General features: G+C 44.4%; 1 protein-coding gene across 17 annotated transcripts in view; it reads left to right on the top strand.

The window, feature by feature from the left end:
- Window positions 1-27,190, top strand: part of FHOD3 (formin homology 2 domain containing 3) — a 470,560-nt gene that overhangs the window by 187,470 nt on the left and 255,900 nt on the right. For all 17 annotated transcript variants that reach the window (XM_023241882.2, XM_023241885.2, XM_045041338.1 and 14 more), the window contains exons 4-5: window positions 12,204-12,271; window positions 20,126-20,231. In XM_023241882.2, the coding sequence (XP_023097650.2) occupies window positions 12,204-12,271; window positions 20,126-20,231 (174 nt within the window). The remainder of the gene's footprint in view (window positions 1-12,203; window positions 12,272-20,125; window positions 20,232-27,190) is intronic.

Genomic DNA, 27,190 nt, shown 5'->3' on the forward strand with positions numbered 1-27,190 from the left:
ACTTCTGCTCAGGTCATGATCTAAAGGTTCGTGAGTTGGAGCCCCCACAACAGGCTCTGTGCTGACAGCTGAGAGCCCGGAGCCTGCTTCGGATTCTGTGTCTCCTTCCCCTGCCCATGCTCTGTCTCTCTCAAAAATAAATAAACAAAAATAAAACCTTAAGAAAAGAGAACTAGAAAGAGAAATATATGTAACTTTGGAAGAACATACATCTAAATGTCTTAACTGAATTTGAAAAGAAAGGGAATGATACAAGCCTGTAAATAAAATATCTTGAGGTTCTCCAGATTCCTAATGAGCACAAAGGAAGAAGTAGCAGGAGAGGAGAGGAAGAAAGCAGGGGGGCAGACAGCCAAGCCATTTATTAGAGAGGCAGAGGTGTGGGCCAATGAGTTCTGAAGTGACCTCTGAAGTAAAAGGTCCCCGTCACCTGTTTTTCACAGCACTGCTTGCCTCAGGGTGTTGGTGCTGCTTTTCAGATGATAATGATCTCATTACCCCCGGGTCAGCAGCCTTTTTAGAGGGGCGCTGTCAAAGTGCTGACCCCTCTTGCCTCCTAGGGGGTTCTCTGGATTGGTCAAGGGGCTCAGCTTCTCCAAGGACTGGTGGGACTGCATGGTTGTGGATCCTTCTGTCTCTACATTCTTTGATACTGGGGAGAAAAGAAGTCACGTTAAAAAAAATTTTTTTTAATGTTTGTTTGTTTGTTTATTTATTTATTTATTTATTTATTTATTTCAACGTTTATTTTATTTTTGGGACAGAGAGAGACAGAGCATGAACGGGGGAGGGGCAGAGAGAGAGGGAGACACAGAATCAGAAACAGGCTCCAGGCTCTGAGCCATCAGCCCAGAGCCTGACGCGGGGCTCGAACTCACAGACCGCGAGATCGTGACCTGGCTGAAGTCGGACGCTTAACCGACTGCGCCACCCAGGCGCCCCTAATGTTTATTTTTAAGAGGGAGGGAGAGCACGAATTGGGGAGGGGCAGAGAGTGGGGGGGGGGGGACTGAGGATCCCAAGCAGGCTCAGAGATGACAGCAGACAAGCCAATGTGGGGTTTAAACTCATGAACTGTGAGATCATGACCTGAGCCCGAAGTTTGATTCTTAACCGACTGAGCCAGCAAGGCACATTTTAAACAGAATTCCACTTAGTGAAGTGTCTTGCAGTGGCTGATCCGACCTTTTTGCATCTGAGAAGGGACACTTTTGTGAAAGCGAAGATAGAACAGACAGAACTGTGCTTCCCTGGGGGCCAAAAGCTAGCCGGCTCTCTAAAATTCAGAGGGAGAAACAGTTGCCTACAAATGAAGTTGGAAGTGAAGGTGCCTGGCTCTGCCTGGACCACCTTCTGACCATGAGGAAGGGGGCACAGTGACTCCCAACGTAACAAGCAGGAAGGCGCGTGGAGCTGGGCAGATGGCGATGGTGATGGCGGGCAAGCAGCCAAACGTGCACTCGGTCACCTGATTTTTAAGTCTGGAGCGGCCTCCTTAGTCAAAAGCTCCTTGGAAGCTGTTTGCCACTTGAAGGGGGCCCTGCGTGACAGGCGTCACAATATAGGTGAATACTAGGGGTTCTCAGAGGGTTTGGGAGATGCAGGAGGGTGTCATCAGGAGGAGGTGGCTGGCGAGGGGTGAGGTGGAGGAAGCAGGGAAGCCATGGTCCAGGCCAGGGCTTGAAGGCTGGAGCGTGTGGCCTCTTCTGACCCCGGAGATTCCAGGATGGTATTCAGCTGTCCTGGGGGGTCCACGTCGGGGCAGAGGCACTGCTCGCTTGCAGTGATTGCCCTTAGTGTCCATGTCTGTGGGAGTGGTCTCCCCATGAGACCGGTAGGCAAGCTGGAGATCTGGGGGTCCTTCACCCATCTCAGCCCACATTCAGCTCTGTCCCTAGATCACTCCCACATCAACCCCTCCTCGCCATTCCCACTTGCTTGTCCCCACCTACCATCCCTTGCTCAGGCGACCTTTTACTTGCTTTTCAGCTCCTACCCACTCCCCATTCCACTTCCTCTGCCCTGGCTGCCTGTGCTGGCAGTGAGCTTGATAAAAATTGGTGTCAGTAGATTCCTTCCTGCTTGGAAATTCTTCCGGAGCCCTCCGTCCCTGCCTGAGAGACGTGTGACGGTGTGGCAGCATGAGCCCCCCCTCTGCGAGGACTCTCCTTGTCTCCAGCCTCACAGACACAGTCTGCCGGAGTGCTTTGTGCTTTTGGAACCTAGTGTTTCCTTCTGCAGCATCCAGGCTTCCCACCTGCTCTCTTCTCTTCCTTGGGTTCCCCTCTGCACCGCACTTCTCGCTGGGGTTAACTTTTAGTCCTCGAAGTTTGTTCAGTGTCACCTCTTTTGAATCTGCTCCCCAGCCTCAGGGGGCACAGGTGTTGCCTGTCCTTCCTTGGTGGTCCCTTAGCATCACCATCAGGTTTTCACATAGCCTTGGCATTATTTGGGGGCATCTGTCTCCCTTACTCCGCTCTTGATGGCTGAGACCGTCTTCCTCCACCTTGGACACCCTGCTGCTCAGCATAACATCTGCTTAGTAGAGAAGCAATAAAGGATTCGTATAAAGATTACGTGACATGAATATTTACACTGTGATAACACTCTAAGGGAATTTGGGTTTAATAAGGTGGCCTTGAGCCGTCTGCTGTCTGCTCAGGACTCACAACCTCGCTATCATTCGCTTGTAGCCTCTTTAGGTTGAATGGGCTGCCTCGGTGGGTGGGGGAGGGGTGCCCTCATGCATCCCTCCTCACCATCATCACCACCACTCACTTCTCAGAACCGATGGCCAGAACAGAAGTCCTTGCTTTTGTATGTGTGTGAGTTTTCTCATTTTACACAGTGACATGAATGTCATGATTAGGACCTGAGTTTCGGTGGCCCAGTTTATTTTTATTGTACAAACAGAACACACAGCTAGTTCCATGTCTACAAGCCATTCTCAGTACCTTCCCCTGCCCCTGCTTCTTAGGGCCTCCAATCCCAGTGCTGGGACCAGCAACCCTGTACCCCTCAGGTCTTAGTTTCTTCACCTGTGAAATAAAGATGCAGGATTAGATCAGGCTGAGAAGCCGTGGTCCACACAATGTCCGGGAGGCCCACGGGAAGTACCCGTACCCTCTGACATGAACGTTGTTGATGACCTGTATATAACTTACCAATGAAACCATGACTTTGAAAAGTTTATACGTTGCTGGAAAAAGATGATTTCTAAAGTATCAGTGTGTTCCCTGGCAAATTTTCTACTATGCCACTTTGGTTTTTTGAAGCATCAACACGTTCTAAGGAAGCAACACTTGCGGGTTGAAGTGGGTTTTATTTGATGGTCATCAGTGTGTCGGTGGCACTTTGAAAGTCATGGGAAGGATGGCCAGAGTGGAATTCTTTGGACTCACTCAGTGCTGATGGGTGCTTGGGCCTGCAGACTTGCTGGGGAAACGGGGCATAACGTCAGCCTGGCCAGCGACTTCTGCAGGCGGCCTTGTGTCACTTTGCAGAGTTCCTCACCAGCGCTCTGATGGGTGGCTCTGAAAAGCCGATGTCACCCAGCCCATGCCTGGGTCGCTTCTCTTCGCTCCGTCTGAAAAATCACGATGGCTGTGTTCTCTGTAGCTGGTGCCAACGGAGTTTTAAATGGAGGTGTGAGCATTTTGTCTATGAATAAATCTTCTTGGTATGATGTCTTTTGTGGCAGCCCAAGGTTTTATTTTTAAGTTTTTAAAAAATGGTTATTTTTGAGAAAGAGAGTAGGGAAGGGGCAGAGAGAGGGGGGGACAGAGGATCCAAAGCAGGTCCCAAACTGACAGAAGTGGGCCTGATGTGGGGCTTGAACTCACAAACTGTGAGATCATGACCTCAGCCGAAGTCAGACGCTCAACTGACTGAACCACCCCTGTGGCAGCCCAAGGTTAAGAGGAAACTTACTATCTTGTTACTCTGTGCAGAGGAGGGCCTCCTGGGTCTTGGTCCAAGCTCTCCCATAGAACGCTTGCTTAATGTGTTTGGCACTTGGTGAGAGAAGGGTGCTGAAATTATTAGCCCTAAGTCAGTGATTTTTATGGGTCTTGAAGCATGATGTTCTAGAATAATCTTTCATTTTCCTACTTCCCTTGTCACACTCACAGATGCCTTGGGTTCCTCCCCTCCACATTCTGTCCCTAACTTAAATTGGTTCTCTCTCTCCCTTCCTCCCCTCCCCCCTTCTTTTTATCGATTCATTCTAACATCCTGGTCTGCTTTCCCCACACGAGGTTTTCGTCACTGTGCTCTTGGCTGAGCAGGCAGCACAGGAACTCTCTGGCTGTGCCTGTCAGCACTGATGTTTGCGGGCCATGCAGCTTTCCTTCCCAGTGATGGAACAGGAATGGTCCCTAATGGCCTTTAATTAATTTGCCCTCGGCTCATTATTGTAAGCTGGTTTAAAGTATGATACATTAATTGTGTCTCTTAAAGGAACAGGTTTCATTTTAAAAGGCATGAATTATGGAGAGAAAAGATAGGGGTGGTTATTCTGCTGATGCCTCCTTTCCCCACCAAATGGAGGCTCAAAATAGCCTTTCACTCAAAGGCTAGTGCTATACGAATGACTGCATCCTGGGCAGATTGAGTTTGGAAGAAGGTGGAGAATAAACACATATTGGCCAACCACGGGCTGTACTTGACTTTAATAAGAATGGATGCATCATTGGCCCCTTACAGCCTCGCCCACTACTGGAGCTGGCCCGGCCTCTCCCATGGGACCTTCTGCCACCAGAGCTCTCAAGACTTCTGTCCACCCTTGGGGCCGTGCTGATGGAAGGCGGGGTTCCTCTTTGCATACCTCCCACCTGGCTGTCTCCAAGCTTGGTGAGAATGGCAAATCTTCTGGACTCCAATCTGAACCCAGCCCTCCTTTTTACACATAAGGTTTCAGTTTTGAGTTGACATGTTTTTTTTTTTTTTTTTTTTTTTGATACTTGCCACTTCTTACATGGGCATCTTCTTCCCCAGTGCTCTGACTTAGGACTCTTAAGCTGAGTCTGGGGCGGCCAGATCTGTCTTCTCTTATACCCCCATCCTCCCCAGTAGAGGCTGCATGCTCTTTAGCATGTGTTCGCAATGTAGGCGGACAAAGAGGAAAAGGGAGAGAGGCTCTGTGAACTCCTGGAAGAAGCCTCTGGAGCTGCCCTCTTGCTGGCATAGGGTGGGCTCTGGGCCTCTCTCCCTGCTCTACATTTGATGCCCTCTCTCTTTTGTGTTAGCTGACTTTCAGGCAGTAGGGATGTATGAAATTCCCTCTCTTGGGATTTGGGACCCATTAGAACAGTCTGCACAATGGATTGGGTGTGTGGGATAGTAAGAGGACCTCCGAGCTCTGTTTCCTCCTTCATAGGCTGAAGCCCAGCGTGCACATGGATGTGCACGCATGAGGATGCACACAGAGAGCAGAGGCTGTGGACACGGAGGGCAGAGCAAGGGAGTGCCACGGTTCTCAGTCACCCCTCTGTAAGGAAGCCTTGCGTGTACTCCTGTAAGCCCTGATTAAGACTCACACCTGAACTCTGCATAGACTGCTGCTTCTAAAGGAGGAGTGATTGATGTGGATGCATCCAGGAGCTATGTCAGACATACCCTCGAGAAGCTACCAGGCCAGTCGTATTCCTAGGTGAGCCCTGCACACTCTAGTCTAACTTGAAAGGGAGGCCTGCACAACCATGGTGAGTCTGACTTCCCGTATGGTGAGGCCTGGATGTGACACAAATAGAACACTTAGTTTCTTGAACTCCAGAGAGTGGCCAGCAGTTAAAGCTCGAGCCCATGCCTCCCGTGGCATGGGTAGCCCTGAATCGAGGAAGCTGGGACCTGGGTGGTAGGAAGGAGTGCTTCTCCTTTGGCCTGTGTGGGCTGCTGTTGAATGACACCAAAAGGCTATCAGTAGTCACTGGTTTGAGCCCAATATCTGTGCCAGCAGGAGCTGTGTGTGCCTCTCAATGTGATAAAGGATATAGGCATGCCTCATTTTATTGCACATGATTGCACTTGGCAGATGGTACGATTTTCTTCACAAATTGAGTTTTATGGCAACCCTGTGTCAAGCAAGTCTATTGGTGCCATTTTTCCAACAGCATTTGCTCGCTTCATGTCTCTGTCATATTTTGGTAATTCTCACAATATTTCAAACTTTTTTATTGTTACATCTATTACGTTGATTTGGAATCAGAGATGACTGTTTGCTGAAAGCTCAGATGGTTAGCTTTTTAGCAATAAAGTTATTTTTAAATTAAGATGTGTACATTATTTTTTTTTTTAGATGTAATATTGCACACTCAATAGATGATAGTATAGTGTCAACATAACTTGTATATGCACTGGGAAACCAAAAAATTCTCTTGACTTGCTTTATCGTGATAGTTACTTGATTGCATTGTTTGGGAATTGAACTTGGGATATCGCCAATGTATGCCTGTATGTCACTTACAAATGTGCTTAGTTTCTAATCCTATTTGTTCTAGGTAAACACTGGTGTCTCCTAAAATGTATGTGAAGAAACAATAGAACATGTTAGGATGAGTATAGAGGCTATCTGGTATCACTATGTTTTAAAAATAGAGGGCAATTTTGAGTTTTAATCACTGTAATTTCATTTTACCCCATGATCTTGGTGCTTTAAGAAAGGCAATATAAATGATCTTATCAAAATCAGAGTAATACCTCTTGGGATAACTAATTGGTCCTTTTAATTTCAACCACAGTGGTGAGGATTTCCGTGTTTTCATGTTATAGAGACTGATGCATGACATTTGTAAAAATATCAGTTGCATAGAAAAAACAAAAAAGGTTTTGCAGTACTTGGGGAGAAGATACCTTGGTCCATAAAAGTGAAACATCACTGCTAATCACTTCCATGAATGGTTAAAAAAAAACAAAAAACTACAATTTAACAGATGCCAGATTGGAAGAATTTCTGGTCTAGACCTCATGGAGTGCTTTTAACATATGGAATAAAAACATTTTGCCCTTTAAAGGACATTTCAGCCAAAATATGTAATATTCTTAAATAAGATGGCTGATCTTTTGAGATTTGTTATTAAAAAGGCAAAACTACATTATGTGAATCTTAAGATGGCTGATCTTTTGAGATTTGTTATTAAAAAGGCAAAACTACATTATGTGAATCTTTCTCTGAAGTTTGTAGTGAGAATTCTCTGGCGTTAAAGAATTATTTGGGAACTTTTCTATTTCATTAAATAATTATTCCAAACAAAGCTGAATGAATGAATGGATAAAGTTAATAACTATAAATAGTCTTATTTTTTAATTAAGGACAATTGAAATAGACTTTTCAAATAGAAATTGTGGTTTGTTTTACTTAAGAGAGACTTGGCAAAAAAAAAAGAGTTTTTTGGCACCACTCAAAGATATTTTTGGCATTTGTACAAGCATGTTTCTCATCAAAGGGTGGAAGGCACCATCAGGCCCCCCTGAGGTCTTCTGTTCTAGTGCCACCACAGAGTCCTTTGTGATGTCCTAGATGCTAAAAATATGTGGTGGATGCGTATCAACTAAAAGAGAGGTTATCAGACTAGATAAAAACAATTGCAACTATAACTACGAGAAACTAAACCATGCAAATACTAACCAAAAGTGACCACTGAGATACCACCTCGTACCTGTCAGAACTGCTACAATTAACAACTGAGGAAACAACAGATGGTGAGGATGCCAAGAAAGGGGAACCCTTTTGCACTGTTGGTGGGAATGAAACTGGTGTAGCCGCTCTGGAAAAAAGTATGGAGGTTCCTCAAAAAGTTAAAAAAAAAAAAAATTACCCTGTGACCCATCAGTGGCGTTACTAGGTATTTATCCAAAGGATACCAAAATGCTGATTTGAAGGGACCCATGCCCTCCAATGTTCCAATGTTCATAGCAGTGCTATCAACAATAGCCAAAGTATGGAAGGAGGCCAAATAGCCATTGATGGATGAATGGATAAAGAAGATGCGGTTTATCTATATACAATGAAATATTACTCAGTGATCAACAAAAATGAAATCTTGCTATTTGCAACAACATGGATGGAACTTGAGTGTATTATGCTAAGCAAAGTCAGTCAAAGACAGACAAATCATATGATTTCACTCATGTGGAATTTAAGAAACAAAGCAGATGGACATAGGGGAGGGGGAGAAAAGATAAAGATGGAGGCAAGCTATAAGAGACTCTTAAATGTAGACAGCAAACTGAGGATTGCTGGAGGGAAGGTGGGGGGGGATGGACATTAAAGAGGGCACTTATTGAGGGTGCCTGGGTGGCTCAGTTGGTTGAGCATCCACCTCTTGGTTTCTGCTCAGGTCATGATCTCAGGGTTTGTGGGTTTGAGCCCCGCATTGGGATGCATTCTGACAGTGTAGAGCCCACTTGAGATTCTATCTCGTCCCCTCTCTCTGCTCCTCCCTCCTCACGTGCAGACTCTCTCTCTCAAAATAAACTTGAACAAAAAGAGGGCAACTTCTTGGGATGAGCACTGGGTGTTATGTGTAAGCAATGGATCATTAAATTCTCCTGAAACCAATACTACACTATATGTTAACTAACTCGAATCTAAATGTTTTTAAAAATTCCAAAAAAAAAAGGAGGGTGATATACTCTATTATGTAAGTTTGAGAAATGAAGAAAGGCAAAATAAAAAGTTCTTATCTTGTTAAAAAAAGAAACTAGAAATCGGTAACAAAAAGATACTTGGAAAATTCCTAAATATTTGGAAGTTAAACAGTGTACTTCTAAATAAGCCATAGGTGTAAACAAACAAACCAACACATTTTGAGTGGAATGAAATACTCATCATTCATTCAATTTTGAACTGAATTAAAACAAAAACAGTGTATCAAATTTTGCAGAGTGTAGCCAAAGCTGTGCTTAGGGAGATGTTTATAGCACTAACTACTTCCATTAGAAAAGAAGAAAGGTTTCAAATCAGTCGTTTCAATTTCCACCTTAAGAAAGTAGGAACAAAGAACAAATTAGGCCAAAAGCAAGCAGAAGGAGGAAAATGATATAAAAATTAGGAAAGGAAAGAACAATGAAATCAAAAGTTGCTTGAAAAGAGCAATAAAATGTGATATACCTTTAGCCAGACCAAGTTAAAGGGAAGAAAGACACAGATTACCAATAACAGGAATAAGAGAGGAGATTGCTAAAGTCAGTAAAAGGATGATCGGGAATATCATGAACAACTTTATGCCCATACATTGAACAACTTAGGTGAATTGGAAAACATTCCTTGAAAGATACAAATTATTAAAGTTCATTCAAGAAGAAATAGAAGAGCCTTATACTAATTGAAGAGATTGAATTCATATTTGAAAACCTTCCAATAAGGAGAACTCTTGGCCCAGGTAGCATCACTGGAGAATTCTGCCAAACATTTAAGGAATATATAATACCAACTCTATACAGACTTGCTCTGAAAGTCGAAGAGGAGGGAATACTCCCAACTCATGAGATCAGCATTGCCTCAACATCAGCACCATTAAAAGGAAACAAAACTACATACACATCAATATGCTTCATGAATATAGATGTAAAAAATCCTCAACAAAATATTGTCATTTTCAGCTAAATTTGATTTTTTTTTTACCTGATTTTGACTATCATACCAAGTACTAAAACCTTAACAACCTGAACACAACTAACCATCATTTTCATTTACACGAATCAGAAGCCAGAACAGATCATTGGTAACTAAAGGAGGCTCTGTGATAGTGTGAATTCACTTAAGACTATTTCTGCTGGTTACCTAGTGGTATATATGCAAGAAAGTCTACCGCGAGCCTTACCACCTTATAAAGAGGTACTTGGAATTGACTCTGTCTTCCGATCCTCTTCCTGGATAAGATAAATCTGCCCTTCTTCTTCATTTCTATAGCCCCATACTTGCATCTGGTAGATTTGTTCTTATTTATTAGAAATGGTAGTGGCAAAACCCAAACTTTGAGAAATCTGAGATGTTAGCTGTGGAAACTGAACAAGTGATCGCCCCGAGGACCAGACCCAGGGGTGATGCAGTTAACTCCATTTATTTATTATTTAATGTATTTTGAGGCCATGCAGACATTTTAGAAGTCAACTTGAAAGTTGTCTGGGCTTCATGTCTTAGGGTCTATGATAAACTAGATGTTCATTTTAGGGGTGGTTGATTCCTCTAGAGTTTTCTCAGATACTTGTTTTTAGGAAGACAATGCATACTCTCTTAATCAAAACTCTTCATAATAAGTGATCATCAACTGTATATTGTATAGACGTGGTAGATTCCATGGTGGTCAAACAATGAGAAGGCCTTGGGGTCAGACACCACAGACCTCCCAATCTGATGTAATCTAGCCTCTGCCACTTACTGGGTGTCTTCGTAGGTTTTGAGTCTGGAGGAACCTGACCCCTGCCCAAGTTGCCTGGAGAAAACCAGTGTCTGCAATGCAGTGAGGGAGGCGGCCAAGGCTGCATGATCAAGGGCTTGATGGGTCATACAGAGGATCTTGGGTTTCATTCTCCGTGCAGGGGCAGCCATTGAAGGGTTTAAATAGGAGCGGTGATGTCATCAGGTGGTCACCCAATCCTTCTGGCCTTGGTCTGGAAAGTGGATGGGAAGAGGTCAAGATGTCTGTGGGGAGGCCTTTGGGGGAAGTTACCACCATAATTGCTGAGTCCCACCTGCCCTACATCCTTCTGAATCTAAAGTGGGAGCCTGTTCACTTTCAGAGCTACTGTGCAAAATGGGAATATTCTTCTCATGAGCAGACTTCTGCCAACTCTTTTAGACCTGTGTATTCCATGGCCTTCCACTCAAGTCTATGACATAAGCAGAGAATGTGATTCTGGGCATTGCCCCTCATATGCTGAAATTGAAGCTCAGAGTGGCCAGCCACCAGAATAACACTGCTATTGACTACTTTATTCTTAACGTTTTAAATGCTTTGGTATCTGCCTTTGTCCTATCAGTGTTTGGCATCACACAAAACTTTCATCCTCTAAGTCTATTGTTACCTGTTCTCATTTTATAGACCAGGAAATCCAAGACTTAGAAGTAAACTACTTTGTCCAAGGTCATCTCCCAAGTAGGTGGTGACACCAGCTTTGAAATGCAGGCTGACTGCTTAGTTGTTGCTCTTATTAAGTTCACTCTTCACTACCTGGTGCCTAGAACAGTTCCTGGCAGACACTCAGGAAATACATGTTGGGTGCTGTGTATTGGGAAAGCCTGGTGCCCGATGTGAGGAACCTGACCTGCCAGCGGAATCACGTGGGTCAGGGCCACACTTGAGTTGTGTGAAGCTGAGTACTCTGCACTCCCAGGCCTTCTGTGTAGATCGGGATAACTGGTTTCTCCCCTCCTCCTATGTGCCCTCGGCACTTTGCAGCTCTCCTCCGCTGGCTAACTAGTAATTGTGGCATATTCATTCATCTTCCTGTCATGTTGGGACCTCTGGAGGTTGGGTGTTAGGTTGGGGTCACCTCCTTATTCGCTGGGCCTGACCTAACGAGAATGTGTTAAATATGACTGAAGGGAACACGGGGGTTGTAGGAGTTGGCCTGCATCTTGAGCCAGAGAAGCCTGACACAGGGCTCCTCTGTCTGCCTGGCTCAGGGCCAGACCCGTTCTTGAACATGAGTGAGAGCCCAGGAGCAGGCAGAGCAGAGGCTGCTTAGAGGGCCATCGCCAAGACATCCAGTCCTTAATCCAGCACAGCGTCCTGTGCTGCCCTTGGATCTTTAAGGCCCTTGACCGTTAGATCCCAGGAAGAAGAGGTCCCTCAAAGCTGAGCCCAGCTGCAGAAAGCACAGTGGTGCTGGGGCTGTGAGGCCAGGAAGGAGGGAGGGGGGAGGATGCATTCCATCATGACTGTGTTCATTTGCCGGATATAGTTGGCTATCGAGTACAATGGTCTACAAACAGCTGGGACTAGAAGTCTGGAGAGAGGGAGGGTGGTGGCTGAGGGTGCACGTGGGGTGTTGGTCTCTAAAACTCACACATCCCCTCTTCCGGCCACCTGTAGCAGCCTGGACTGTTCCTTGTACCATCTGAGGTGAGGTCTGTATCTTAACTGGATCCAGTCCCCTCACCTCTGCAGTGGACATTCTGTTCATTGTTCGTGTTCTCTCTGTGTCTTTACCCTTGATTGCGTCAGTTTAATTAATTTTATATGTTATGTTTTTTATTTCAGAAAAACTGTACAACTCCAGTGGGCGAGATTTAAGAAGGGCCCTTTTCTCCCTGAAGCAGATATTTCAGGTAAAAAAGAAGACACGTGTGCTCACAGGTCCTGTTTTTGTATTGCTTGTGGAATCAGATACAAACCTATTTCTGCCTCTTACTGGTTACGGAAAGAAAAGTTCCTTTCGATTAAAATGTCAATTAGGTCAGAGTCTCAGTTGAGACTATTTTTACCCTATTAAATATTTCAAACATAAGTAAAGACGACTTTACCAAATCATGTTTTTCCATGCTGACTTCAGACTTTTAAAAAGAAAAACCTACTGCAGATATAATTGAGGTCTTGCATTGTCCCCAGTACTAACCATCTTCCTCCCACTTCAGGCCCCTTCTGTATCCATGTTTCCATGCTGTTGGTGAATATTCACCAAGAGTATGTATATCCTTTGTTAACTTCATACATGTTATGCTGCATGGATCATACTCCAGCTTATTTAATGAAAACGGGATAGATGTAGGCATGACTGACGTAGCTCTGAGTCGTCTATTGTATGAATAAAGCATAATTGGCTTTGTTCACTCTTCTATTGGTTTATTCCCAATGTTGGCTATTTTAGCAACCATGCTGCTGTGGATGTGTCCCTTGTGCACACATGCAGGATCCATTTTATCCTTTCTTCCTAAGCCTTCCCTCTTCCCCTGCCTTGAGAAAGTCCCGGGCCTAGTGAAGAAGGCCAGGACAGGAGAGCAGGCAAGCTGAGAGACTCTCACTTGTGAGAAGCCAAGAGGAGAGAGGGACAGAGCCAGGAGAGGAGGGGGAGGCTGCTGTCTGGGCAGAGTCAGGAGGTAGCACGTGCGCTGAGTGTCTGTATATTCCTAGGGTATATTCCTCTTCTCTTCAGTTCCTGTCTTATCCATATTCTTAAAAAATTTTGTCAGTGATAGTTTTTTTTATTTTTATTTTTTTAATATTTATTTTTGAGAGAGATGGAGCACAAGTGGGGGAGGGACAGAGAGAGAGGGAGACACAGAATCCAAAGCAGGCTCCAGGCTCTGAGCTGTCAGCACAGAGCCCGACACGGGGCTCAAACTCACGCACCATGAGATCGTGACCTGAGCCACAGTCGGATGGAGCCATCCAGGCGCCCCTGTCAGTGATAGTTCTGCCAGAGTGGCACTTCCCCTTCATGGATGTCTTCCTGAGAGGGGACTGGCAAAAAGGCCAACAATCCATCCCATCTGCACATTCTCATCCTGTTGTTCCTGAAATGTGTTCAGTCATGCCCTTAACCTTCTCCCAGAGCAGAGTCCCTTCTCAGTGTTAACATATCTGGACATGAACCCTCTTGGCTCTTCCAATAGTTATGGTGGTGAACCTACCCTGCCATTGCTCCTCATGCTGCAACGTCTCTGAAACACTTTGCGGTTGGGGTCTACCGTGGTTCAGACCGGTTCTTCTGGAAAAATGGCAACATCTGTCCATGGGCACTGCCTGCTTTTGGTTCTCTCCATCTCAGTCTGTTCTTTCTACCAGAGGGGTTTGAGGAAGGTCTTCTCTTGCTGGTCCCATGTAGCCTTCTAGATTACATCTGAATTTCTCAGTCTAACGTGAAGCCCTCGTGGAAGCCTCTGCTGCCCAATTCTCTGCCCTTGGCTGCGTCTTAAATTCTATTCATGGGTGCATTCTGGGAGCAAGCTGTACCCTTCCTTTTCTGCACCTTTTCCCCTGGATCTATTGCTTCTATCCCATAATGTGTTGCCACCCCACATCCACTCTCCATGTCTCTCGGTTGACCTCCTGGTGTCTCCTCTTGCTAGTGCCCTTCTCCCTAAATGAGTCCTTCCAGTGCCTCCAAATATCTTTGAAGTTCTCTGAGCTTACTTGTAGTATAGAACTTAGGGTACTTGTCTGAGTCTAGCTGTCTGCAAGCTCCCTGGATTTCATCACTGAGTCTTTGGGGCCAAGCACAGTATCTGGGGCTGTGTAAGCAATGGGTGAATTGGATAGCCTTCTAGCAGATGTGTATGTCGTTAGTCTTTCTGGTTTCTAATTTAGTAAACACTATACTAATTGTCCCAAAGTTCCATCTGTATCTCCTTGTTCCTTAGCCAAACAAAACGAAACTTGTTTACCTTTGATGACATCCTTCTCTTTAACTCAGATCCCCAGCTGCAGTTGGGCTGGACCCTCACTGTACCACCAGAGGGCCAGGCTCATGCCATTCCTCGTCCTAATTCATTGAGTCCCTCAGCCTGCCTGATGTTTCTGTTCAGCTTTGACTTCTTTCAAAACCTGTGTTCACCTCATTGAGTATCCAGTTGGTGGCAGAAACTGAAGAGAGAGGAGTCAGTTATTCCAAGTGACTTTAAAACATTGTGATTTGTGTGCTTTGAGTAGATATATTCTTTTTTTTTTAAATTTATTTATTTTTGGGACAGAGAGAGACAGAGCATGAATGGGGGAGGGTCAGAGAGAGGGAGACACAGAATCTGAAACAGGCTCCAGGCTCTGAGCTGTCAGCACAGAGCCTGACGCGGGGCTCGAACTCACGGACCGTGAGATCATGACCTAAGGTGAAGTTGGCCGCTTAACTGACTGAGCCACCCAGGCGCCCCTGAGTAGATATATTCTAAGAACGAAAGGAACCACACACCCAGTCAACTGTTTGCAATAGTCCCATTGCTGGTGTTGTGTTGCTGTTCTAAGACCGGTGTATGTGTTCTAATTTGGTCATTCTTAGAGTTGTTAAGCATTAAGATTCTTGGTGTGTGAGGAAAAAGGAGATAGAAAGGTAGAAGAGGTTAAGAACTCTGTATTCCTGAATTTAATTGAAAGTATCAGCATGAACCCATGGTGTTTATTGTCTAACTAACAAGCAACTAAGCATATTTCCAGCTCAAAATTTACTAAAAAGCACTAGGAACAATGGTCAGCCTATTACTTAAAGCACCACTAGCCCCAAGGTTGTGATGTTGAGATATTGAAAGGAACAATAGATCCTTGGAGAAATAGCTGATTCGAAGTCTGGAGTAGGAAATGGGTAAAAAAAAAAAAACCAAAAAACCAAAAAAACAAAAAAACCAAAAAAACCTTAAAGCAAGGACGGTATCAGGTCCCGCTAGGATTCTTGCCAAAAGAACCAAGAACTCAGGAGAATGTTGAAGGGTCTTCTACTGGTGGTTGGAAAATAGCAACATCAATAAGGATGATAAATACAATGGATTGAAAGACATCGGGAAAGTTGGCATTGATGAGTTCATAATGATACTAAAAAATAACGATGAATAGGTCACCTTAGGAAGATGCTAGTGAATCAGCTGATTATTTTGAAAAAGGCTAAAGTTTAAGAATCTCACATTTATCTTACCCTTTGCCTTTAAAATTTTTTTAATTCAAGTATAATTAATATGCAGTGTTATATTAGTTTCCGGTGTATAAAATAACGATTCAACAATTTTATATGCTCATCTATACTGCTCTTGATTCCCTTTCCCTGTTTCATACATCCCCCCACCTACATTTCCTCTGGCAACCACCAGCTGTCTGTATTTGAGTCTATACTTTTTACTCTGGATCTATTTTGTTTCTTAAATTCAAGTGATTTCACTTAAAATTATAGCCTCTAGATCCATCTGTGTTGCTGCAAATGGCAAGATCTCATTCTTTTTTATGGCTGAGTAATATTCCACTGTATGTATATATGTATGTGTATATATAGATGTATATGTCTATATATAGGTAGATATACCACATCTTCTTTATTCATTCATCTGTCCGTGGACACTTGTGTTGCTTCCATATATTGGCTATGGTAAATAATGCTACCATAAACATAGGAGTATATGTATCTTTTTGCATTAGTGTTTTCATTTTCTTTGGATGAATACCGTGTAGTGGCATTACTGGATCATATAGTAACCCTATTTTTAATTTTTTGAGGAAACTCCGTACTCTTTTCCACAGTGGCTGTACCAACTCACAGTGCACGAGGATTCCATTTTTCCTCTACATCCTCACCAACCCCTGTCATTTCTTGTTTTTGATTTTAGCCATTCTGACAGGTATGAGGTGATACCTCATTATAGTTTTAATTTGCATTTCCCTGATGATGCGTGATGAACATCTTTTCATGTGTCTGTTGGCCATCTGTATGTCTCCTTTAGAAAAGTATCTATTTAGGTCATCTGCCCGTTTCTAAATCAAATCGTGTGTGTGTGTGTGTGTTGGTGTTGTATAGGTTCTATATATATTTTGGGTATTAACCCCTTATCGGATATATCATTTATAAATAATTTCTACCAGTTAATAGGTTGCATTTTTGCTCTGTTGGTGGCTTTCTTCACTGTGCAAAGACTTTTTATTTTGGTATAACCACAATGGTTTAATTTTGCTTTTGTGCTTCCCTTGCCTTAGGAGATGTCTAGAAAAATGTTGCTAGGACTGCTGTCAAAGGAATTACCACCTATGTTTTCTTCCAGGAGGTTTACAATTGCACTAAACATAATAAAATACCTAGGTATTGTACCCTTCTCTATGTAAACTTTAGGGTAATGGAATGGTAGTTGAATGGAAGTTTTGTTTACCATAATCTTCTAGCTAATGGGGAGGAATAATAGAATTAAAATATCACAGTTTTGTAGCCCTATGTGAATTGATCTGGGTATTGAACATCAATGCCTGCGCTGACATGGTGGAAAAGAGATAAGGCCAGATTGTGTGTCGTTCCTCGTGGGAATTCGCACTCCCATCGGTGGTGTGCTAAAGCCAACAAAATCAACTCTGGATCTCCTCATGTCCCCCTGTGCAGTACCAGTTTAAAAATGATCTAGGATAGAGGCACATGCTAATCTTCCCCACAGTGGTGTAATGAATAAAGTCCAGACTGTAGGCTACTCTACAGGACAGATGACCTACTTTCCTAAACACCTACATTTCAAGGAAAACAAAAAAGATGAATTGAAAAGACCTTTAAAACTTAACTGAATGTCACATGTGGATCTTGTTTGGATCCTGGTACAAAATGTAAAAAATGGAACAGTATTTATGAAACAATTGGAGTTTTGGTCACAGACTGGACATTTAGTAATAAAGCATCAGTTTTTTATTGTGAGTACATAACTTTAAAAAGAGTTTCTGTATTTTGGAGATGCTTATTGGAGTATTTATGGATTAAGTGATGTGATGTCTGGGATTCCCTTTAAATTAATAGGGCAGCAACAGACAGACAAATTAATATGGGGTGGTAGGGGAAACAGGACTGGTAGGAGTTGACTGGCACCTGAGGGTCACTCAACTGTTCTGTCTTCTGTATATGTTTCAAGTTTTCCTTGGAGAAAAAAAATTTAAAAACAAAATGAACGTGGTTGAGGTCTTGTTGCACATTCCTTCACTGAGTTTGTTCTGTGGTGTTAACTCTGAATTCTCAGGGATGTTATTTCTGCCATTTATTCATCACATGGATAGTTTTGAGCAGCATTTGCTGGTATTATGTAGTCAATAGCTCTAAACCAGGCAGGCATCATTGGGTATTGAATGGATTACACAGGCGTAAACTGTCTGGGGCTTGGATCACCTTCTCCCATACCCATAGTCTGCATTTAAGTCATCTTGTGTTTTCTACATGCAGGGCTTCTTTCTGGAACTTAAGAGTATAAGGGTGTAAAATACCAAGCCATTGGTCTTTTGCATTGAGCTGAATAGTTTTCCTTGACGAATGAGCACTAAAAAGAAAAACAAACAAAAGATCACAGGTTGAGTATGGCTAGTGTAGAAAATTCTGAAATGCAGGGACAATCCCTGATCAGTTGGTGTTAACGTTCTGATTTCATTCTAGTTGGAAACCAGTGTTTTAAATATCATTTATTAATGCCTAAATATTTTAGGATATGTGTTCAAAATCTCCTACATTGCCAACTTGGAGGACATTCTCCACAATTTATTAGCCACAAATGCCTATTTCTTAAGTGCCTTATCTACACATGTCCATACGTTTTAGTTAAGGTTCTGAATCTTCATAAACACTGTCTCCCTGGTCCGAGAATTTGGTTGCTGAGTACCTTGGCCCGGCAGCCAACTCTCGGCTGTATTAATATTAGTGATTAGCTTGAGTGGTTTCTCGAGGGCTTGTTCTCACTTTTTCACCATGAAGTCATGTATGAATCTAGCTTTAGTTCAAGTAATAAACATTTGTTACATGCTTGGAAAAACCTTCTGACTAGACATGAGCTCATCTAAATGTTCACTTTTCACATATGCTGGTGGAAAAGGATATGGATGGAGGGAGAATTATTTTTATTTCCTTTATACATACGAGTGTAAAGTAATTTTCCAAAAACTCATGATATTGTCCCATTTTCTCTTGCTTCTAAAGCCGTGATTATCTTAAAGTCTGAGTTAACACAGCTGTCTTTCATTACCTTCAGGGCACAAGCATCTCCCACCCCCACCAGTGCCCTCTGACCGTTGAGAGTGTTTTCTTGGTTCAAAGGGAGCCTTCGCCTGGCCTGCCCACATTTAGCTCAAGTCCTCCATCCATATAATTGGAAAATGCCATAAAGTCAAAATGAGGGGCTGATTTCACATAGGGACAGGAGAATTATGCCCATTTGTCTAAATTATTTTTTTCTTTTTTGGAGATAAACTATGGTTGCTGACCATTCCTATAATAATAACCATTCATTATTCCATTAAGCTTCCTACTATTTACATCACTGAGGTTTTTTTTAATTTTTGCTCTGTTGTTATAATTGAAGATGAATGTTCCAGTCTTACGCTAGCTGCCTCTGAGACCAGGCATTGTCCAATTCAGGACATCTTCTGAAACAGTAGTGGAAAAATCCCTCTCATAGAGCTCTGTAGAACTTGGTACTGCAGAAAATGATTGGGCTTGGGCGCTGGCTGGACATAGGTGATCTCAGCCCAAGTTTTGAGTCTTCTGTAAAGAGAAGGTAGGCTTAGATCAATGGTCCTCGAAGTGATTGCCCTTAAGGATTTCCTGGGGAAGTTATTCACAGCCAGAGCCCTGCCCTCAGAAATTGTGATCAAATTCATCTGGGCAGATCCTGCTTCCTATTTCTTTTTAAAGATTCCCTAGATGATCCTAATGTGAAGGAGTCAGGGGTGAGAACCATTGGAACATCTCTGAGTCACCTGGGGGGATGCGTTAAGCACAGATTGCTGAGTCTCATGGTAGAATTTTCTATGCAGTAATTGGGGTATTTGCATTCGTAACAAGTGCCCAGGTGATGCTCATGTTGCTGGTGAGTCTGGACACCTGTCTTTGAGAACCACTGCATTAGATGGTCCCTGAGATTCCTTCCACGTCCTGCCTCCTGTGACTTCCTGTGGCCTCCTAAGGTGGCCCCTTTGCAGACAGATGTGGTTGCTCCAGATGCACGGCTGGTCATGTGCCTCCTGGCTTGTCCTGCAACGCAACTTGGGAGGAGGAGAAACTGCTTCCTCACTCAGATACCATGTGCAAGACCCTTGTAACCACTGACCTTAAGGACGGTCTTTTGGAACACACGAGTGGCTTTGAATCCGCCACTTGATGGTCTGTGCTGCAATCGAACGTTTCCTGTTGCTAAAACCCAGCAAGCTTCATGTGGCCTGTCCCGAGGGACCTGTGGGGAAGCAGAGCCTGGTGATTTTTGAAGAATGAAAAGCAGAACACTATAAATATTCTTGACAGGGGATTCATTTGCTTTATCTTTATTAGATTGCCCAGAAGGCAATAATTGGTCTTTGGCAAACAACAACGTGGAGACTGGTTGTAAAATTCCTCTGGCAACAGTTAAGATGCCTCATTTGAATAGAGCAGAACACTCTTTAGAGGTCAGTCTGGCTTCAAAGGCTCGTAGTTTTAACAGCGTGGACAGAGCATGGACTGGGACAGTATTTGAAGTCTTTTTTCTCTCTCCTTTCCTGCCCAGGATGACAAGGATTTGGTGCATGAATTTGTAGTGGCTGAAGGTCTGACGTGTTTGATCAAGGTGGGAGCTGAGGCAGACCAGAACTATCAGAACTACATTCTGAGGGGTAAGTTCTGATGTGCCCGCTGCAAGGGGGCCCTGGCATTGCTTCCAGAAACTTCGATACTGAGAGTTTTGAAAAAGACTTGGATTACAGAGTAAGATGATAAAGACATCCCCGAACAAAAGATGACACTTTCTTCAGGTTTTATCACTTCCTGGTAACTAATCGGTGACTGAGCTAAGTTTTGCCCCACACCTCTTCCTGGTTATTAAGGAAAATACTCCTTCTCAGGAGGTTCTCTACAATCCCTTTTATTTGGTGAGGAAAGAAACACACTACGGGGGCCTGCATTTCAGCAGAAAGTCACCCCAAACCAAAGAGGCCAATTTCTTTCCTGGGAAATCAATAACTTGGGTTATTACTGAGAATGCTTGTCAGAAGCATACACTCCTCACTGGGTTTTCGTGTTTGTGACTCGGTAGGTTTGGGGTGGGCCCACAACTTGGATTTTAAGGAATGATTCCGGAAAGCTATCTGTATAATTTCATTTTTCAAAAAAATGTTAATTTTTGAGAGAGAGAGAGATGGGGAGAGAGTGGGGGGACGGGGGAGAGAGAGAATCCCAAGTAGTCTCTGTGCTGTCAGCCCAGAGCCTGACTCAGGGCTCTATCCCACCAATCAGAAGATCGTGACCTGAGCCAAAATCAAGAGTCAGACTTTCAGGTGCCCCTCATTTTTTTTTTTTTTTTAAGTGAGATACATGTGGTGTTTGAAGCACTGATTACTGTTCCCGTTCATAAAATTAATGCTCTTTGGTCATAGTATTTTTGTCCACCTTCATATAAATAGTTTTACTTGATCCCATAAAAATGTGACAAGGGAGAGCAGGAATTATTAGGTTGGACTCTAAGAAATGACTGCTATCAACAGTTTTGAACTATAGGTCAAAGGAGAGATTTAATGTAGTTCAATATTATCTCCATTTATACAACTGGAAGATTTGAGACTCAAAGGTGTGGAGTAGTTACCCAATCAAGTCCCTTTCTCTTGGGCATGGTCAAGCAGGGGCCATGCCTGGGCCCGGAGGGAACATCTCATCTCCTCTTCACGTATACCTGCAACCCCACAGCTTTATCTCCCTGTTCACATAGGGGGGAAATACTGCTTTTCCTTTTCCCTTGGGTGAAGGACAAGTGCATGAAACATGATTTAGTATCAGATATCCATGGTCAGGCTTGAATGAGACAGGCAAAGTGAAACTGTCCCCTGCAGTTCCTGTTGTGTTTTACCCTGAGCAGAAGCCTCCTGACCTGTCTTGGTACCCAGCACAGCGAACTGAGTCCTGCCCTCTTGGACCCTGTCCCTGGGGAGCCACAGGGGCAAAAAGCGAGAAAGAAAACTTAGGGCTCGTTAAGAAAAAAAAAATTAAGGACATATTTTCAAGGCAGTGGTCATGGTTTCTGTTCTTCTTGATAAATGCCGAGTGTGTGTGTGAGAGAGTGTTCCTCAGCCTTCTGCTTCTCCATGGTGCTGGGGAGGCTGGAAAGTCTCCTCTTTCTACCCATCTTCAATCTTTTCCCGGGCATGTGGTTGATCCTCATTACAAGTTGTCAGTAGAGATGGCTTCAGGATGAATTTGATGATTTCTCTCCCCATAATGAAAACATGGAAACTTGTGGGATTTGTGTAGACAAATGAACCGCACACTTGGTCCCACTGTTGCCTGTCAGTGCAGCTTGGTGTCTGAAGAGATTCTCATCCTTAGCTTTTGTTTCACACGGGTCCAATACCTAGAAGGGGGGGAAGGCACCAAGATAAGGACAAGGGAAACTTGTCTAGTTTATTTTCCACCTGACATATGGATGTTCATAAGTTGAACCTCTTGGAAGGAAATAAATCTAAAATTACCTAATTCTGAATAGTGGGTCCACACAGTAGGGTTTTTTGTTATGTTTAAAGTATACACACACACACACACACACCTCTCTATAGAACGAATATTATAACCATCTATGTATTTAATTTCTTGTGACCCTCATCTAGGAGTGTGTGTGTGTGTGTGTGTGTGTGTGTGTGTGTGTGTGTGTGTATTTTTATGGGGTAAACCATCAGTGTAAACCACATTGATCTACAGCCAAGCCTGGGTTGAGGGGGATGGCCCTGGTAGGTGGGGTCAGCCCTTAGCAAGAAGGCCACATTTTTGTCGAAAGCCCCTCGCACACGTCTCCCACAGGTTGGAACTGGGTCACATGAGCACCTGTAGCTGCAAAGGAGGCTGGCAGATGACTTGACTTGGCTTCCTGGACTCTCAGGGCAGGGCGGGGTGGCAGCAAGAGAGAAAGGGGGTGGCTCTGGGCCTGACGATCACCAGTGCCTGCCACACAGACCAAGTTAGGAGGAAAGAGTTCAGCCCTCACTCCCTCCTGACTGAGGGCAGGGTAATCTCAGTGGCTGTACGAGGCCCCCAAATGGTGAACTGTGTGAATTGTGTTGCCTGGTCGGGAAAGATGTTACTGATGTAGAATACTTTAGTGAGGCTCTCCACCTTAATGCTTCTTGTTAAACTGGCAACGGTTTATTAACTTGCAGTTGTAGTACTGGGAAGGTGCCAAAGTCAGCTGCCACATTTTTAAGAATCAGAATACCCAAACACAACCAGGGGAGAGTCCTGTCACCCATGTGCTGCTTGTCTGTGTAGAAAATGCCACCGAGGTCAAACCCTTGCTGCAGACCTCTCTTCCTAAAATAGCAGGAGGCTCCACCCTTTCATTGCCACCATCAGGGCCTTGCCTTCAGATTTTTCCTCTCCATTTGTGTTTGTTGATTGAAGACCAGAAGCTCCCCAGATGTTCCCTGGAAAATGAACAAGTTCTCCCTCCATTGGGGTTACTACGAGGCACTCTGTTTTCCATAGAATGGAGGTGCCTTTCCCTGCCTGCCTTGCTCGAGCTAAGTCTCAGTAGACTCGGTGTGACCGGGGTGCTGTGTGCAAACATCAGCACATTTTGATGTATCTGACCAGAATCCATGCCAGGAAGATACCTTCTGAGGGATGTAAATGACAGATTTCTCAGGGTGTGACTTTTGTGTTTTTATATAAGGAAACTATCATTTTTCCCAGCCCGCATGTTGAGTCACCCCTTCCTGACTTTGAAGAACTTCTCTTGTAGGCTTTTTTAGATGGTGATCAGCCGCCGGCAGAACACCAGACATTTGCAATCAAGGACAACCTTTGAATTGCCTCTTTGTTTAACCTCATTTCAACCCTATTACCTTGGGTGAAGTATGGTGAGGCCAGATGCAGATCCAGAGAGAAAGTGCAGAGTGTTTTATAGCTTTGTAACTCACAGTTTCCTGGGGAGAACACAGAGTGCCCCACGGAGGCCACTCAGGAGAAGCATGGGGGTCAGTCATGAGGCAGAGGGAGGGGGCAAGCACCTTTGTTGTGGTTTCCCTAGGAAGGAGCTGGCAGGGTGGGGTAAGCCAACTTAACCCTGTGGACCCTGGAGCTGTTAGAGTAGAAGTATCATGGCCTACAGTGTGAGAGCCCAACATGTCAGGTGGCTGGGGGTGTGCACTTCAGCTGCTGGAGAAGAGCTGAGCGACCTCTACCCAGAGCCTCAGAACTGCATCACTGTAAAGTCTTACAACCGGGGCGCCTGGGTGGCGCCGTCGGTTAAGCGTCCGACTTCAGCCAGGTCACGATCTCGCGGTCCGTGAGTTCGAGCCCCGTGTCGGGCTCTGGGCTGATGGCTCGGAGCCTGGAGCCTGTTTCCGATTCTGTGTCTCCCTCTCTCTCTGCCCCTCCCGCGTTCATGCTCTGTCTCTCTCTGTCCCAAAAATAAATAAAACGTTGAAAAAAAAATTAAAAAAAAAAATAAAGTCTTACAACCTCAAAAGTAGATTGGTGGTCAAAATCCTGTCGGGGAGGGTGTGCCTTCATGAAGTTACCTCGGAGCTGTGCTCATGTGCGAGTCCCCCAGATCCAAAGGAAACGAGCATTTGGAGAACCCAGTGCTTTCCACATCTGCTTTTAGAACTCGATTAATTTATCTTTATTTTTGTGCTCAGCTGTCTGTCAGCCTTTTTTTTTTTTTTTAAGGCCTAGGAATGTGTTGCTTTTAGTAGAGGATGTATCTGCTGAGCAGTAAAGATAGGTTTTGAGTTATGGTGTAGCCCAGTGCTCTCTGAAAATGTGAGCCAGCTGCTGGGAAGAAGTCTAAATGCACAACATGCAGAAATAATATTTATCTGACTTATTATTCTTGGATGGTTCTAGCTAATGACCTAAAGTTTTTCAAGGTAGCCAGTATTTAATATAAGTCTCCTGTGGAATTTTGTACCTCGCAATTATTCTTATTCAAGTAGGACCTCGAATGGTATATTCCTGGGAACTTTCTGCGCACATACTGAGCCTTCATGGGGGGCCCCTTTAAGCCCTGGGGATGGGACGATGACAGCAAGGTACAGGCATGCCATGGCCACTTCACCTGTTGTATCTCATACACCTTACATATTTAGAGATTATGTGTGTATAAGGGGATCAGCTTCGGGGCCAGGGGTGGGGGATGAGAAAGAGATGAGTAGAATCCGTGAGATCAGCTGCCTTTTCTGGCTGTACTTCAAGGGAAGCTGCCTCTTAAGGGCTAGTTTTACATGGAGAAGTCTGATTTGATCATTTCACCTGAAGCAAAGTACCCATTAATCAAAAAAACACCACTGTCGTTATCAGAGCTGGATAAGGTCTTTGAACTCCTATAGCTCAACTCTTTCATTTTAGGAGAAAACTGCAGATATTTTGTTTGTCCCTATAATGCATCTTAAAAAATGTTTTCATGCCTGTCAACATTGAAAAATCAGAACATTTGACCTAAAAAACAACAACAACAACAACAACATCCAGATTTCAGGTAGCTTTGGGAAAACTGGAACCAGAGAATTTCAGTGCCCTGCCAAATATCACTTAACTGTATTCTACTCTGGGGGGAAAATGCCTTCTGTGTCAGGGGATATCTTAATGAGGTTCAAGACTTCTGCCCGGCGGGAGGGGGGGATTGTCGGCACCAGCATCATCTGGAACAGACACATTATAGACAGAGTGCAAAGAGATTTGTGATCTTAGGTGGTGGTGCAAAATGATCAGATGGTGTTTAAACCAAAATCTTCCACCCTGGCAGAACTTAGAAGTCTGTGTTTTTGGCATTTCAGAACAAAGGAGGAGGACAGAGGTTTGGTTCAGACTATAGACTGGGAGCGTAGGAAGGGGCCCCAACCGGCCCCAAAGTGGGAGGATGGGAGCAGAAGTGGGGAGCTACTCACCTCCTGAACCAAGCTCAGGTCCTTGGTACTGTGTTTACTCCTGAACGGCTGGGCCTTACTCTCGACTCCCTTATGCTGGTCCTGGGGCACACCTGACCTGTCTTGGAGAAACCTTCCTCTCGTGAGATGAGTACATCAGGATGTTTGGTCAGGACTTAAGGAATCAATCATGGCAGCCACGTGGCCAGACTTTGGTGTGGATGACAATGACACAGTTGCACAGGTATCTGGGTCACCCCCTAGACTCTCACCAGCCCTTGGGGGTTGAAGCCACTGTCAGTGATGGAGTTCTTTCTCATCAGATGTCCCTCCTCATGCTAAGTCCATATGACCGGAACTATTCCCAGGAGGGAATCATGATGGCTGGCACAAATTGGGACCCCATGAGGCCAGACTAAACCTGCAGGTATTTTATTTGCCTCATAGAGTATGTTCAAAAATTTTTACAATAGTTACGAACGTTTTTATTTATTTTTTTGATGTTTATTTATTTTGAGACAGCATGCAAGCAGGGGGAGGGGCAGACAGAGAGGGAGAGAGAATGCCATGCAGGCTCCACAGTGTCAGCACAGAGCCTGATGTGGGCCCGAACTGAAGGACTCATCATGACCTGAGTGAAACCAAGAGTTGGTAGCTTAACAGACTGAGCCATCCAGGTGGCCCAGTTATGAACATTTAAGAATTGAGGGATTGGACATAAAATTATGGGTATATGGCTTCTTCTGTAAAACTGAAAGCTCAGGCCAACACAGGGTCTTTATCGCTGCGTGGCCATAATTAGCGAGAGTTAGAAGAAGCAGTTTCCTTCACAGGGAGCTCATGGGCTCTGTTGACCTCCGTTTCCACCACTCTTTTGTGTGTTGCCCCGGGGTTGTTCCGCTTTGTTGCCTCTGTGCCCCAGAGGCATGTGAAATCACATGCCTAATGAAATCGCTGTGAAACCAGGGTTACAGTGATGTGATGTAGAAGAGTCTAGCTCTGTCCTAGCTGGGCATACGTTGTGCTGTCGTTGCTGCTTTGTGAACTTGGATCTCAAGTCCAACACGACGTTGTTTTTTTTTATTCTATCCCATCCTGGCATTTTTTTTAATGTTTATTTTTGAGGGAGAGAGAGAGCATGAGTGGGTGGGGGATGGGGAGAGAGAGAAGGAGACACAGAATCTGAAGCAGACTCCAGGCTCCGAGCTGTCAGCACAGAGCGTGACACAGGGCTTGAACCCATGAGCAGCGAGATCATGTCCTGAGCCTAAGTTGGATGCTTAACCGACTGAGCCAGGTGCCCCTCACCGTGGCGTTTCTTAATATGCGATCAGCACTGTCCTCTGTCACCTTCCCCATCCGAGCTATTATGTGAATATCTGGGGAGAGAAATCCTGGCACCACACAGGTAGTGGCATCCTACAGTCTGAATTTCCATCCAAAGTTCTGAATTTGGGAAACAGGCTGAGAGTAGGTGGAGCCGCTGACTGAGGCAAGAGCTTGTTGACCAGAAGATTCCTGTTGGAGACTTGCTGCATTGGTTGCACTTGTAAGGTGATAAAAGCAAGGCTTTCATGTCCTAAATCATGTGCCTTGGACTCAACGGCAGAAAGTCCTCACTGTCCACGCATCAAAGGAGGGGTCCAGGTATGTCCCGGAGAGAATGTCAGAGTGTCAAGGCCAGCAGAATAGAGACAATCCAAGATGGACGTGTCTGAAAAGAA

Source organism: Felis catus, chromosome D3 (assembly GCF_018350175.1).
Source record: "Felis catus isolate Fca126 chromosome D3, F.catus_Fca126_mat1.0, whole genome shotgun sequence".
In the NCBI taxonomy this organism is placed as follows: Eukaryota; Metazoa; Chordata; class Mammalia; order Carnivora; family Felidae; genus Felis; species Felis catus.